Source organism: Oryx dammah, unplaced genomic scaffold, assembly GCF_014754425.2.
Source record: "Oryx dammah isolate SB20612 unplaced genomic scaffold, SCBI_Odam_1.1 HiC_scaffold_11032, whole genome shotgun sequence".
NCBI classification, from domain to species: Eukaryota; Metazoa; Chordata; class Mammalia; order Artiodactyla; family Bovidae; genus Oryx; species Oryx dammah.
This window is the reverse complement of record NW_024080426.1, coordinates 198,118-210,651: the sequence shown is the minus strand read 5'-3', so window position 1 is coordinate 210,651 and position 12,534 is coordinate 198,118. Positions and strand designations below refer to the sequence as shown.

The following is a 12,534-nucleotide window of genomic DNA, read 5'->3' as shown; positions in this document are numbered from 1 at the left end:
AGAAAATAACAGATGGTCTGGAAATAGAGAATACCTTTTGTTTTATTCTATTTTTCTCGTAGACTTTGGGGTGAGCCTATTAATCTTCGTGAACAACATGATGCCTTAGAGTTTTTTAATTCTTTGGTGGATAGTTTAGATGAAGCTTTAAAAGCTTTAGGACATCCAGCTATGCTAAGTCAAGTCCTGGGAGGTTCCTTTGCTGATCAGAAGATTTGCCAGGGCTGCCCACATAGGTGAGTACTAGTTAACATTTCTAACATGAACTTTATATTGGTCTTTCTTTTTTTGGTAGTATCAATATAAATAAAATTTCCACCAGTGTTTATATATGGAAGCAGAGGGTACCAACTAAAATGTTTATGGTATACCCAACTGTTGGGTGGGTGCTTTGTTTTCAGGGTTACTCAGTATCATTACCTTTCTCTTAACATTATTTTGTCATATCTGAGGAAATAAAATGACATCTTTTCATAAATCTGTAGTTATTGTAAGGATACTTACATGGTGGTTATAGTGAAAATAATAATTGAAATACAGTAACTTTATGGAATTCCCTGGTGGCCCAGTGTAGTGAAGACTTTGCTCCCACTACACGGGGTTACAGGATGAGTCCCTATTAGGGAGTTAAGATCCCTCAAGCCACGTAGCACAGCAAAAAAACTTTTAAAAATTGAATTTTTGCAAATGGCACCTGTTTTATAGTAAACACTCATTAACTATTAGTAGTTAATCTCCAGCATGCATCCCTGGCTGTTTGGAGTTTGTTTAGTTACCCAACAAAACTTTTTAAATAAGTAAGTAATTAAAAATACAGTAAATTTAGAGGTTAATGGTGGGTCTAGAGTAGTAGTTCATGTAGCAATTTTAAATTACCGTTGAGTCTTAGCATTCTTAAGATATGTTAGATATATTTGCACATCACATCAGTAGCAGAAATTGACAAGGTATTTTTCCATGTTTTGTAGCAGTTTAGGAGAGATTAACTTACTATAGGTTCCTGATGAAAATAAATAACTTACGTTAATATTAATAATAATTTAGAAGGTTTAATGATGAACACTCATTTATGCCTGTTGGGGGGGTTTTATTACACATTCACATGATACAGATATGATATCTTTTCTCACACAAACAAAATGATAGTATTTCTAAAATTATTACTTTCTATAATTAGTTTGGTGTGAGTGAATAAAGCAGATATTTTTGAAACTAAGAAAATAAAGGTAAAATCACATAAATGAGAAATTCTTTTTACAGTGCTATTCATTTGGAATATGGAGAGAGATTTATTCACCTAGCATGGCCAATTTGGATTCTTAAGAAAGATACTTCACATTAGAGGACCAGTAAAAATCTAGTTCTTTGTCACCTCTCAGTCTTCAATTTTTTTTACACATTTTTCAGAATACTTGTAAATTCTTTTTCTCTGACACACGTATCGTGCAAAAGCAGTACACATTTCCGACAAGACTAGTTTTTATATTTTAGATGTTTTAAGAGTATGTAAGCATCCTGAATCTTTCTAGTATTATAGAACATGGGTTTTTTTAAGAGTGTACCAAACTGTAGATGAAGTCTGTTTATCCCCAAAGACCATTTTTCTCCTCCATGGACAGGTTTCTATCACACTATGAACATGTGTAATAGGTACTTCTGTAGTGTACTTCCATTGTTTTGTCTTTCTGTACCATAAGCTTCTAAATATGGACTGTCTAAATCATAGTATCCTTTATGCTTTACACATAGTGGGCTTTTTTTGTTTGTTATTTTGCCATGCCCATGGCTAGTAGAGTCTATTTCCTGACCAGGGATTAAACCCAGGCCCTTGACAGTGAAAGCCCAGGGTCTTAACCACTGGACCAATAGGGAATTCCCAGGCACTCTTGATAGATGTGTTGGATCAACTGATTTATTGGTTGAGAATCTGTTTTCAGAATTTATTAGGATATCATTAGAAGTTTTCTGAAAGCTGCTCCTTTACAGTGTGGGTTGCTGACTCTTACCGCATTACTTAACCCACACTGTAAATATTTTTACAGTTCTGTAGTTGTAAAAGTACGTTGGATACACCTTAGGCTGGAACATGGCCTCTAAGTGCCCTAAACATTAGTTGCTATTTTATATTACATAAATAGAGGAACATTTAAAAATTCAGTTCATAAGAACCCTTTTTTTCTAAACCTGATGAATATTTACCTTTTCCTTCCTGTAAATCAGAACTACTTAACACAGGTAGCAGTATTAAAAAAATGGAAAGAACTTACGCAGCGAGGTGAGAAAAACCTGGCTTTAAATCATCTTCTACCTAGCAAGTTGAACTATGTTCATCTTTTCAGTCTCCTGCTTCACCATCACTACCACCCCCGCCCACTTCTATATCTGTAAAATAGTGATAGATATGTGTATTTAGCAGCTTTTTTCTGAAAGTAAGCAAGAGAGTAAATCCTTTTAATGTTTCTTAAATGATTTCTTCAGATATGAGTGTGAAGAATCTTTTACAACTCTGAATGTAGATATTAGAAATCACCAAAACCTTCTTGATTCTTTGGAACAGTATATCAAAGGCGATTTATTGGAAGGTGCAAATGCTTATCGTTGTGAAAAATGTGATAAAAAGGTATGTTTTCCTTATTTTTAAGTAAATATGATTACATTTAACATATGGGAGCTGGGAAACATCAAAGCTATTTTTAACTTCAAAGTTTACCTATGCTGTGATGTAATAGTAATCAACATGATAACTGATTAAGAAAGATTTGTTAGGGAAATGATACTGAAAGAAAGCAATAATAAACTGAGAAAAGTCCTTTAAATTGGGTGAATAATTTTAGAAGTCATGACAAGTTAACATCACTGTTTCTTATAGATTATGAAAATGATTTTTTTCTTGTAGTTTACAAAGGTCAGTAACTTTTCATTTCTTTCCTGAATCCCATAAGCATTGAATTCCTCAAACCTGGAGAGTTGCTAACAGAAAATATTTTTCCCCTTTCATACTCAGGCTTATTTTTCAACTTTAGAACAACTGTGTTAATTTTATTTGGTTATATCAGATTTTTAGAACAGCTTGCAGTTTTAAAAATCAGGTCTGATTGTAAAATCCCACCAGCTAGTTTTATTTGTGGCCACCTAAACAGCCTGTGGGATGGAATTATTACATGTTTTTGAAAATACATACTATTTTAAAAATAGCTAATGTTTTTCTGGACTCACTGTACCCTCTCATCTCCAAGTTACTTGCATTCTCTGAATTTTAGCAGCATTAAAATTGTGGCCTCTAAAGCCATCCCTATTATCTTTGATACAGTTTTTGCTAGGGCAGTTTCTTCTTCCACAAGCTGCTCTTAATCCATGTATTTTAAAGAAAGGAATTTGGTAGCAGTTTTCCAGGAGATGATGTGAATTAAATGCAGCATGGTAGTATGTTATCTGGGACTGCACTCTGTATATATTAGTATATTATTACTTATATTATTTCTTGTGTTTGCTCATAGCAGATTCTATTTATTAACATAAAAGTAAAGTTAAGAAGTGTAACATGATCAGTTAGCAGTGACAGTGGGAACCAGGTAGTCATTAGTTTTGTCTGTCACTATTATTTTTTTTTTGGTATCACTTTGCAACAGATGAATGATTATATCTTTTGGTTTGCTGTAAATATTTTGAAAAAGTCAGTGATAGTGAATAATTATGTTTATTATCATTTGTAAATTTAGCTGATCATAAAGTTTTAAATTATACTATTATAAAGTCTTTTGTTTTATTATTTGTTTTATAGAAGAACATTCAATTATATTTAAAATTTATTGTAGGTTGATACAGTAAAACGGTTGCTAATTAAAAAATTGCCTCCTGTTCTTGCTATTCAATTGAAACGTTTTGACTATGACTGGGAAAGAGAATGTGCAATTAAATTCAATGATTATTTTGAATTTCCACGAGAGCTGGACATGGAACCTTATACAGTACCAGGTGTTGCAAAGCTGGAAGGAGCTAATGTAAACCCAGAGGGTCAGTTGACGAAACAGAATGAACAGTCTGGAAGTGATACAACTGGAAACACAAAATACAGACTTGTGGGGGTGCTTGTACACAGTGGTCAAGCAAGTGGTGGACATTATTACTCCTACATCATTCAGAGGAATGGCAGAGATGGTGAGAGAAATCGCTGGTATAAATTTGATGATGGAGATGTAACAGAGTGTAAAATGGATGATGATGAAGAAATGAAAAATCAGTGTTTTGGTGGAGAGTACATGGGAGAAGTATTTGACCATATGATGAAACGCATGTCGTACAGAAGGCAGAAAAGATGGTGGAATGCTTATATACTGTTTTATGAACGAATGGACACAATAGACCAAGAAGATGAAATGATAAGATACATATCAGAGCTAACTATCACAAAACCCCATCAAATTATGTCACCAGCCATTGAGAGAAGTGTACGAAAACAAAATGTGCAATTCATGCATAACCGAATGCAGTACAGTTTAGAATATTTTCAGTTTGTGAAAAAATTGCTTACATGTAATGGTATTTACTTAAGCCCTGCTCCAGGTAAGTTTTTTTCATAAAATTATTTACACTCATTTTAGTTTAAATGCATCAGCATATTCAGTGCCAGTTAATTAAGTTACCCATACTTTTGAATAGTGGCAGTCAGTATCTGGAGACGGAAGAACTTGAACTTAGGAGAGTTTTGACTAAGCATTAGTTTGAAACGTAGATTGGTTAAGTGCCAAGATAAGTGTTGAAGATTCCTTTTAGCTAGAAAAAGAGCATTTATTTAAGTGCTTTTAGGCAAAAATTGTGTTTGATTGTTAATGTGCTTTTTATTGAAGGACAAGATCACTTATTGCCTGAAGCCGAAGAAATTACTATGATTAGCATTCAGCTTGCAGCTAGGTTCCTCTTTACCACTGGATTTCACACAAAGAAAATAGTCCGTGGCCCTGCCAGTGATTGGTACATAGCTTTCATTTTATTTACTTTGTACTTACAGTTGGTAAAGTTTATGATAAGATTGCTTTATTTTCTGATTAGGTTGCTTTATTTTCTGCTGATTGTGGGAATCATTTCAAATTTTAAGTATAAGATAAAAGTCTTGGTAGCAATGTTGAAACTGTGTATTTAAAATGTTTGTTAATAAGTCTTTGTTATATGCCTTCTGGCTTATGTTTAAATAGGTAGAGGAATTTTAAATGATTGTTTATATTTATAAAGGTATGGAAGACACTATAATACCTTGTGATGATAACTGTTCATAGCATCTCAGATTAGAAAATGTTAAGGAGATATCACTAGGTCAAAAAGAGATTATCAAATAGATTTGTATTTCCCTGCATACACAGTTCTCATTAAATTCATTTTGTGGCTGTGGGACTAGAAAAGTCAGAGGTCTGGTATTTGTATTAAAACCTACTGTGACTAGGTATTCCTTGACAGTCCAGTGATTAGGACTGTGTTTGCATTGCGAAGTGCCAGGATTCAGTGTCTAGTCAGAGAACTAAGGTCCCACAAGCTGCCTGACGTGCCCCCCTCCCTCTCCCTGCCCCCAAAACCCCTAAGATTATTAATTATAGAGATCTTTCCTCTTTATTTGGTTCATAGAAACCTGTTTATTGCAGTAATCAGAATGGGGCCCCATGTTGAAAATTCATTTATTTTCCTTTTCCAGGTATGATGCATTGTGCATTTTACTCCGTCACAGTAAGAACGTACGTTTTTGGTTTGCTCATAATGTGCTTTTCAGTGTTTCAAATCGTTTCTCTGAATACCTTCTGGAGTGCCCTAGTGCTGAAGTGAGGGGTGTATTTGCAAAACTTATAGTATTTGTTGCACATTTTTCTTTGCAAGATGGGCCTTGTCCTTCATCTTTCACATCTCCAGGACCTTCTAGTCAGGTAATTGAAAAGTTTGCTTTAATTATGAAATACTTAAGTGTAAATTATATTTTCTTCCAGTTGAAATTAATAAACATGCATTGTTTGTGATATGTACTGTATATGAAGGTTCATACGCATTATTGGGTTCATTAAAATTGTTTCCCAGTAAGGTATGGTTATTGGGCAGTTTAAAATATAAGGAAAATTTCTTTTATTCAGTTGTTTGAGGCTCCGTACTAAGTTTTCAGTTAATGTTAATTTTATAAAGGCTGAGTTTTTTGTTGATTACATTTTTAGCATAAAGCTACACATGGGTTTTATTTTATTATTCTCTAACACTTAAAACAACATATAAAACATCTGATATGAAATCTCTCCAGCTCTTCCTCTCTAAAAAAGCAAATGTATTTAATAAATTTGTATGTGATACTTCTGTAAACATACCCTTTTAATGCAAATAGAAGTATACTGTTGTGTATCTTGTTGCTGATAAAACAGTAAATTATGCTTCACAGGCATGTGACAATTTAAGTTTGAGTGATCATCTACTAAGAGCAGTGTTAAATCTCCTGAGAAGGGAAGTGTCTGAACATGGTCGTCATTTACAGCAATATTTCAGTCTGTTTGTCATGTATGCCAACTTAGGTAAGAATTGTATGATTCTTTTTAATGTGTTATTTTGTATTTACATAGTAAATGATGAAATTATTTATTTCAGTGTTGAGAACTAATCTTATCTAAAATACAAGCCAGTATTCTAGGTTTATCCTTGAAATCCTTTGCAGATTTTTTTGTATAATTTTTTTTCATTAAGATCTGGTGCTTTGTTTTTTGCTGTACTGGGTTTTCTCTGCTGCATGGGCTTTCTCTAGTTGCTGTGAGCAGAGGCTATTATCTAGTTGTGGTATGCAGGCTTCTCATTGTGGTGGCTTCTGTTGTAGAACAGGGGATTTAGGGTACGCAGGCTTCAGTAGTTACAGCATATGGGCTCGGTAGTTGTAGTTCCTGGGCTCTAAAGCACATGCTCAGTAGTTGTGGTGTATGGGCTTAGCTGCTCCGTGGTACGTGGGATTCTTCCAGAGCAGAAATTGAACCTGTGTCTCCTGCATTACGAGGAGGACTCTTCACCACTGAGCAATCTGGGAAGCCCATGTATAACTTTTTAATGGCATTTCTCAGGTTGTGTTCTAAGGTAATTTATGCACTTACTATTTCAGTAGTCTTTAAGGTCATAGATTATGTTCATGTTTTATCTTAAATCTGGCTTTAAGAAAACTACTCATTCCCAAACCTCATCTCATGCTATCTGAATCAGAATTCCTAGGACTAGAAAAAGAAATCTGTATTTTCTGAAGGATTGCAAGTAGTTGTACCTTTCAGGTTTAAGAATCATTTCCTTTTTGTGCATATGTTTTGGTTAAAATAAATTGAAATCCATGACAGTGTATGTAGTTGTTTACTTAAAAGTTCTTCTCTTTAAATCAATACCAGTTAGTAACTATCATTTTCAATATATCCTTTTTAGAGTAGCCTACTTTTTTCCTGAATGGTCTAGTGGTTTTCCGAACTTCCTTCAATTTAAGTCTGAATTTGGCAATAAGGAGTTCATGATCTGAGCCATAGTCAGCTCCCGGTCTTGTTTTTGCTGACTGTATAGAGCTTCTCCATCTTTGGCTGCAAAGAATATAATCAATCTGATTTCTGTGTTGACTATCTGGTGCTGTCCATGTGTAGAATCTTCTCGTGTGTTGTTGGACGAGGGTGTTTGCTATGACCAATGCGTTCTCTTGGCAGAACTCTTTTAGCCTTTGCCCTGCTTCATTCTGTACTCCCCAACGCCAAACTTGCCTGTTACTCCAGATGTTTCTTGACTTCCTACTTTTGCATTCCAGTCCCCTATAATGAAAAGGACGTCTTTTTGAAAAGGACATCTTTCGGGGGTGTTAATTCTAGAAGGTCTTGTAGGTCTTCATAGAACCGTTCAGTTTCAGCTTCTTCAGCATTACGGGTCAAGGCATAGACTTGGAAAACGGTGGTATTGAATCGTTTGCCTTGGAAATGAACAAAGATCATTCTGTCATTTTTGAGACTTCATCCAAGTACTGCATTTCGGACTCTTGTTGACTGTGATGGCTACTCCATTTCTTCTAAGGGATTCTTGCCCACAGTAGCAGATACAATGGCCACCTGAGTTAAATTCACCCATTCCAGTCCATCTTAGTTTGCTGATTCCTGAAATGTCGACGTTCACTCTTGCCATCTCCTGTTTGATCTCTTCCAATTTGCCTGGATTCATGGACCTAACATTCCAGGTTCCTACGCAATATTTCTCTTTACAGCATTGAACCTTGCTTCTATCACCGGTTACATCCACACCTGTGTGTTTTGCCCAAAGTACTGCAGTATTGCCTTGAGAATCCTATGAATGATATGAAAATGGCAAAAAGATAGGTCACTGAAAGAAGAACTTTTCAGAGATTCATTTGAAAAGACCCTGGTGCTGGGAAAGATTGAGTTGGGGGGAGAAGGAAATGACAGAAGATGAGATGGTTGGATGGCATCACTGACTCAGTGGACATGAGTTTGAGTAAAACTGTGGGAGTTGGTGATAGACGGGGAGGCCTGGCCTGCTGCAGTCTGTGGGGTCACAAAGAGTCAGACACGACTGAGCGACTGAACTGAACTGAACTTTTTCCCTAACACTAATTCACTTATTTTCGGTGGTTACAGCATGCTTACCTAAAGAGTATAGGAGGGAGAGGATATAGGTATACATAACAGCTGATTCACATTATTCACAGCAGAAATTAACAGAATGTTCTAATCTATTATATTCCAATAGATTTTCTTATCTGGCTGCCTAGGAGACTGGACAACTCTTTTGATGTGGACTTTGCCTGGAGAAGGAAATGGCAACCCACTCCAGTATTCTTGCTTGGAGAACCCCATGGAGAGAGGAGCCTGGTAGTCTACAGTCAAAGGGGTTGCAAAGAGTCGGACCGGACTGAGCTACTTCACTTTCACTTTCACTTTGCACGGCAGCAGTGAATCAGTTTTGAGGATATGTTGAGCCAAGAATACATAAATATTTTTTGTGACATCTTCATTATTATTTTAAGTTATTGTTTATTAGAGAAGAAAGAGAACCAATTTTTATTGAAGTATAATTGAGTATAAGTTACAGGCGTAAGGAGAGTAATACACATTTTTTTTTTTAACTTTACAATATTATATTGGTTTTGCCATACATTGACATGAATCCTCCATGGATGTACATGTGTTCCCCATCCTGAACCCTCCTCCCACCTTCCTTCCCATCCCATCCCTCTGGGTTATCCCAGTGCACCACCCTCGAGCACCCTGTATCATACATTGAACCTGGACTGGTGATCTGTTTCACACATGATAATATACATGTTTCAATGACATTCTCCTATATCATCCCACCCTCGCCCTCTCCCACAGAGTCCAAGAGACTGTTTGATACATCTGTGTCTGTTTCACTGTCTTGCATACAGGGTTATTGTTACCTTCTTTGTAAATTCCATATATATGCATTAGTATACTGTATTGGTGTTTTTCATTCTGGCTTACCTCACTCTGTATAATAGGCTCCAGTTTCATCAACCTCATTAGAACTGATTCAAATGTATTCTTTTTAATAGCTGAGTAATATTCTATTGTGTATATGTACCACAGCTTCCTTATCCATTCATCTGCTGATGGACATCTAGGTTGCTTCCATGTCCTGGCTATTATAAACAGTGCTGCGATGAACATTAGGGGACATGTGTCTCTTCCAGGTCTCATTTCCTGGCTGTGTATTCCCCTGCAGTGGGGTTGCTGGGTCATAAACCAGTTCTATTTCCAGTTTTTTAAGGAATCTCCACACTGTTCTCCACAGTGGCTGTACTAGTTTGCATTCCCACCAGTAGTGTAAGAGGGTTTCCTTTTCTCCACACCCTCTCCAGCATTTATTACTTGTAGACTTTTGGATAGCAGCCATTCTGATTGGCATGAGATGGTACCTCATTGTGATTTTGATTTGCATTTCTCTGATAATGAGTGATTTGAGCATCTTTTCATGTGTTTGTTAGCCATCTGTATGTCTTCTTTGGAGAAATGTCTCTCTAGTTCTTTGGCCCTCTTTCTGATTGGGTCTTTTATTTTTCTGGAATTGAGCTGCAGGAGTTGCTTGTATGTTTTTGAGATTAATTCTTTGTCCATTGCTTCGGTTGCTATTTTCACCCATTCTGAAGGCTGTCTTTTCACCTTGCTTATAGTTTCCTTTGTTGTGAGGAAGCTTTTCATTTTAATTAGGCCCCATTAGTTTATTTTTGCTTTTATTTCCAGTATTCTGGGAGGTAGGTCATAGAGGTTCCTGCTGTGGTTTATGTCGGAGAGTATTTTGCCTATGTTTTCCTCTAGGAGTTTTGTAGTTTCCGGTCTTATATTTAGATCTTTAATCCATTTGAGTTTATTCTTGTTGTTGTTGTTAGAAAGTGTTCTAGGTTCATCCTTTTACAAGTGGTTGACCAGTTTATCCAGTACCACTTGTTCAAGAGATTGTCTTTTCTCCATTGCATATTCTTGCCTCCTTTGTGAAAGATAAGGTGTCCATATGTGTGTGGATTTATCTCTGGGCTTTCTATTTTGTTCCATTGATCTGTATTTCTGTCTTTGTGCCAGTACTACACTGTATGGATAACTGTGGCTTTGTAGCAGAGCCTGGAATCAGGCAGGGTGACTCCTCCAGTTCCATTCTTCTTTCTGAAGATTGCTTTGCCTGTTTGAGATTTTTTGTATTTCCGTACAAACTGTGAAACTATTTGTTCTAGTTCTGTGAAAAATACTGTTGGTAGCTTGATAGGGATTGCATTGAATCTATAGATTGTTTAGGGTAGTACACTTACTTTCACTATATTGATTCTTCCACTCCATGAACATGATATATTTCTCCATCTATTTGTGTCCTCTCTGATTTCTTCAGTGTTTTATAGTTTTCTATATATAGGTCTTTTGTTTCTTTAGGTAGATAATTCTTACGCATTTTATCATTTTCATTGCAATGGTGAATGGAATTGTTTCCTTAATTTCTCTTTCTGTTTTCTCATTGTTAACCTATAGGAATGCAAGGGATTTCTGTGTATTAATTGTATATCCTGCAGCTTCATTATATTCATTGATTAGCTCTAGTAATTTTTTGATGGTGTCTTTAGGGTTTTCTATGTAGAATATCATGTTTTCTGCAAACAGTGAGAGTTTTACTTCTTCTTTTCCTATCTGGATTGCTTTTATTTCTTTTTCTTCTCTGATTGCTGTGGCTAAAACTTCCAAAACTGTGTTGAAGAGTAGTGATGAGAGTGGGCACCCTTGTCTTGTCCCTGACTTTAAGGAAAATGCTTTCAGTTTTTCACCATTGAGGAGAATGTTTGCTGTGGTTGTCATATATAGCTCTTATTATGTTGAGGTATGTTCCTTCTATTCCTGCTTTCTGGAGGTTTTTTATCATAAACGTATGTTGAATTTTGTGAAAGGGTTTCTTTGCATCTATTGAGATAGTCATATGGTTTTTGTTTTTCAATTTGTTAATGTGATATGAGTAATTCACTATTTTTAAAAGTTATACTTCATTTATAGTTAATATAAAATATTGGCTATATTCCCTGTATTGTACAGTGTATCCTTATACAGTAGGTTATCCCTCTTACTTTCCTAACCCTGTATTGCCCCTCCTCCTCTCCCATCTCTGCAGCAATATGCACTAGATAATTCTTTACATCTGTGAATCAGATTCTTTTTGTTACATTCAGTAGTTTCTTTTGGATTCCAAAATGAATGAGATCATACACTATTTGTCTTTCTCTGGCTTATTTCATTTAGCATAATGCTCTCCACGCTGATATATATATATTGTTGTAGAAGACATTATTTTATTTCATTCTCTTTTATAGCTGAGAAGTGTTTCCTTGTAGAGATATACCTTGTCTTTATCCATCTATCCATGGACATTTTGGTTGTATCCATGTCCTGGCAACTGTAAATAGTGCTTCAATGAACTTGACCCATCTTTTCCAGTTACACTTTTCTCTGTGTAGATGCCCAGGAGTGGGATTGCTAGATAATATGGTCATTCTGTTTGTCAAAGATTTTAAGAACCTCCATGGTGTTCTCCATAGTGGCTGCATCACATTACATTCCCAATGATAATATGGGAGGGTTTTATTTATTTATTCTATTTCACTTAGTTGATTTTTACTTGTGGTATCCTAGTTGTGTCAAATGGGACCTTTTGTTGTAACACACACGGTCTATAGTTGTAATGAATAGGCTCAGTAGTTGTGTCTCACAGGGCTTAGTTGCTCCACAGCATGTGGGAGTCTTAATTCCCCAACCAGGGATGGAACCTGCATTCCCTGCATAATGATGTAAATCCTTAACCACTGAATCACCAGGGACGTCCAAGCCCATTTTTTAATTGGGTTGTGTTTTTTGATGTTGAGTTGTATGAACTATGTTGAGTTGTCTGAACCCCTTACTGGTCATATCATTTGTAAGTTTTCTCCCATTCAATAGGTTGTCTTTTTGTTTGGTGAATGATTTCCTTTGTTATGTGTTTAATTATGTCCCCTCATTTGTTTTT

The 12,534-nt window shown here is 35.8% G+C and overlaps 1 protein-coding gene across 1 annotated transcript in view; it reads left to right on the top strand.

Annotated features, from left to right (window-relative positions):
* LOC120860168 (probable ubiquitin carboxyl-terminal hydrolase FAF-X) overlaps window positions 1-12,534 on the top strand; it is a 142,257-nt gene that overhangs the window by 117,375 nt on the left and 12,348 nt on the right. The window contains exons 33-38 of the mRNA XM_040235961.1: window positions 63-236; window positions 2,479-2,620; window positions 3,816-4,563; window positions 4,848-4,971; window positions 5,684-5,909; window positions 6,407-6,536. Coding sequence (XP_040091895.1) covers window positions 63-236; window positions 2,479-2,620; window positions 3,816-4,563; window positions 4,848-4,971; window positions 5,684-5,909; window positions 6,407-6,536 — 1,544 coding nt within the window. The remainder of the gene's footprint in view (window positions 1-62; window positions 237-2,478; window positions 2,621-3,815; window positions 4,564-4,847; window positions 4,972-5,683; window positions 5,910-6,406; window positions 6,537-12,534) is intronic.